Source organism: Rhinopithecus bieti, unplaced genomic scaffold, assembly GCF_001698545.2.
Source record: "Rhinopithecus bieti isolate Rb0 unplaced genomic scaffold, ASM169854v2 scaffold_32101, whole genome shotgun sequence".
Taxonomy (NCBI): Eukaryota; Metazoa; Chordata; class Mammalia; order Primates; family Cercopithecidae; genus Rhinopithecus; species Rhinopithecus bieti.
Window position 1 is genome coordinate 25999 of NW_016813601.1, and position 3346 is coordinate 29344.

Genomic DNA, 3346 nt, shown 5'->3' on the forward strand with positions numbered 1-3346 from the left:
ATGGCAAAACCCCATCTCTACTAAAAATACAAAAAAATTAGCCAGGCGTGGTTGCAGGTGCTTGTAATCGCAGTTCCTTGGGAGGCTGAGGCAGGAGAACCGCTTGAACCCAGGAGGTAGAGGTTGCAGTGAGCTGAGATCACACCACTGCACTCCAGCCTGGGAAACTGTCTCAAAAAAAAAAAGGTAAGTAGTTCTTCCCAAATTTATATACAGGTTCAATTCAACCCCAAAGAAAGGCTCAGCAAGTTGTTTTATGAATACTAACAATATTTGTATGGAAATGCAAGAAACTAGGAAGAGCCAGGATCTTGTTGAAGAAAAAAATGTGTTAAACCTGCTACTAGACGCTAAGATGTTTCACCAAGTATGGTACTGGTACAACCAACCAACAGAACACAGTCCAAAAAACACAAACATATATGTACACACAATTGACGACAAATATCACAGTGTAAAACAGTGGGAAAAGGACAGTGTTTTCAAAAACAATTCTACATTAATTGTATGAAAAAAAGGAATCTGACATCTACCTCACACAAAAGTAGACACTCATTCCAATGAAAGAGATGTAAATGTGAATGCCAAAACAATAAATATTTTAAAAGATAACAAAAGAGATTATCTTCATACCTCAAAGTAGGAAAAGTCATCTAAAATAGTACACACCACCAACAAATAAACTTAATAAACTAATCTAGGGATTGGTAAACTTTTTCTGTAAAAAGTCAGACATTAAATATTTCGCCAGGCACAGTGGCTCACACCTGTAATCCCTTGGGAGGCCAAGGCAGGTGGATCACTTGAGGCCAGGAGTTCGAGACCAGCCTGGCCAAGTGAAACCCCATCTCTATTAAAATACAAAATTAGCTGGGTGTGATGGCACGTGCCTGTAATTTCAGCTACTTGGGAGGCTTAGCCAGGAGAATCCCTTGAGCCCTGAACGCAGAGGCTGCAGTGAACCAAGATCACATCACCACACTCTAGCCTGGGTGACTAAGTGAGACTCTCTACAAAAAAAAAAAAAAAAAAATCAGACATTAAATTTGGGGCTTTGCAGGCCAAAAGGTTCCTGTCACAACTAGTCAACTCTGCCACTGAAGCCACAGATTAAATGTAAATGAGTGAATGAGCAGGGAGGTGTCGGGATTGTGAGGGGGACAAGACGACAGCTTCAGGAGTGCTGGCAATGTTTGTTTTGACCTATGTATTCGTTATTTGCACCATGGATTTGTAATAATTCATTAAGTTCTATATTTAAAATTTAGCGGGTTTTCTATCTATCTGCTACACATGTAGAAATAAGATTCATTAAAAATTAAAATACGTAATCCCAGCACTTTGGGAGGATGAGGCAGGTGGATCATGTGGTCAGGAGACTGAGACCAGCCTGGCCAACATGGTGAAACCCTGTGTCTACTAAAAATACAAAAATTAGCTGGGCGTGGTGGCGTGTGCCTATAATCTCAGCTACTCAGGAAGCTGAGGCAGGAAAATCGCTTGAACCAGGGAATCGGAGGTTGCAGTGAGCCGAGATCACACCACTGTGCTACAACCTGGCGACAGAGCGAGACTCTGTATCAAAAAAAAAAAAAAATTAAATACATTTTAATTTATTGGCCCTGCACACTGGCTCACGCCTGTAATCTCAGCACTTTGGGAGGCCAAGGAGGGCAGATCACGAGGTCGAGATATCAAGACCATCCTGGCCAACATGGTGAAACCCCATCTCTACTAAAAATACAAAAATTAGCCAGGTGTGGTGGCATATGCCTATAGTCCCAGTTACTCAGGAGGCTGAGGCAAGAGAATTGCTTGCACCCGGGAGGCAGAAGCTTCAGTGAGCCAAGATCACGCCACTGCACTCCAGCCAGGCGACAGAGCAAGACTCCTTCCTCAAAAAATAAATAAATAAATAAATAAATAAAATACATGTTAACTTAATTGATCAAACACTACATGCAAAAGAAAATCGGAACCTGTGTAAAATAAAAATTAAAAAAGCAGTTTGACTCAATAGGCTGCACTCATTTCAGGGCTATCACTGGAAGGTTATTCACTATGGGTCTCTATGCATCTGTCAGGAAGTCTTTGTCTCTTCAGAGGAGTCAGTCTGTCTGTATCCAGTGTCTTCCTTTCTGCCACGGTTGTTGGAAACATAAGAAAGTATGAAGCTCAACTTACTAATTTGGCCCTGCTACTGATCTGTTATTTTCTGTTCAATTTTTATCTATTACTAATTTCTCATCTTAACATATTAACTCTTGGCCCCGCACGGTGGCTCTCGCTTGTAATCCCAGCACTTTGGGAGGCCTAGGATTGACTGAGCTCAGGAGTGCATGACCAGCCTGGGCAACACGGTAAAACCCGTCTCTAATAAAATGCAAAAAATTAGCCAGGCATGGCAGCGTGCGCCTGTAGTCTCAGCTACTCAGGAGGCTGAGGCAGGAGAAGTGCTTGAACCCGGGAGGCAGAGGTTGCAAGGTAGCAGTGAACCAAGATGGGGACACTGCACTCCAGCCTGGGTGACAAAGCGAGCGAGACTCTGTCTCACAAAAAAAACAACAAAAACCAACAACAACAAAAAAAAAACCCTATTGACTCTTACAAATTTCACAAAGTCCACTGCAAAATAAAGTAGGGAATTAATAACTTACCTTGTTCATTTTGTTCTGTTCTTGGAAAGATGGAGACAACTCTGAAGATACAGCTGAGTCAGAAAAAGAGAAACGGGGTCATGAAAGATTTGGCCTGCCTGGCAACTCCCAGATTCTTCTGCCCTAAGAAGCTATACACACCCACCAGGTAAAATGCTCCCCCTGGGAAAATATCAATGTTCTCTGACACTTCGGAATAGGCGGTAGAAATGGTGAAAGACCACCCTAATATAATTCCAACATAATCATGTGGCTCTTGGGCACAAGATTTTTCACCTGGTGAAAGTAAATATTTGCTTCCTTAAGGATTTCAATCTCCCTCGGTGTTCACAAAAAAATGTAAAATGACAATATTGGCCAAACAAGTTAATACATTTAATGAAGGAACATTAACACTAAAACCATTGTAAAAAATAGGACTAAGCTATTGATTTTCCAGTAATGTTACTTAACCTCTGGTGAGTGACTCCACAGAAAGCCATAAGCGGCAGTGCTTCAAGGAAAAAATCAGTTTTAATTTCTTCATCTAACTTTGTTGCTATTTCTCAAAAGGATGTTTTAAACTTGCTTTGACGTGTGTGGAAAAGTAGACAATACTGGCTTAGGGGTCAGGAGATGTGACTTTCAGTCTTCCCTACTAACAAACTGTGATCCTGAACAAATCATTAACCTTGACAAACAAAAAAAAA

General features: G+C 41.2%; 1 protein-coding gene across 1 annotated transcript in view; it reads right to left on the reverse strand.

Moving 5' to 3' along the window:
• LOC108513105 (zinc finger protein 33B-like) overlaps nucleotides 1-3346 on the reverse strand; it is a gene marked incomplete at its 3' end in the record, with an annotated part of 23052 nt that overhangs the window by 18502 nt on the left and 1204 nt on the right. The window contains exon 2 of the mRNA XM_017848744.1: nucleotides 2658-2710. Coding sequence (XP_017704233.1) covers nucleotides 2658-2710 — 53 coding nt within the window. The remainder of the gene's footprint in view (nucleotides 1-2657; nucleotides 2711-3346) is intronic.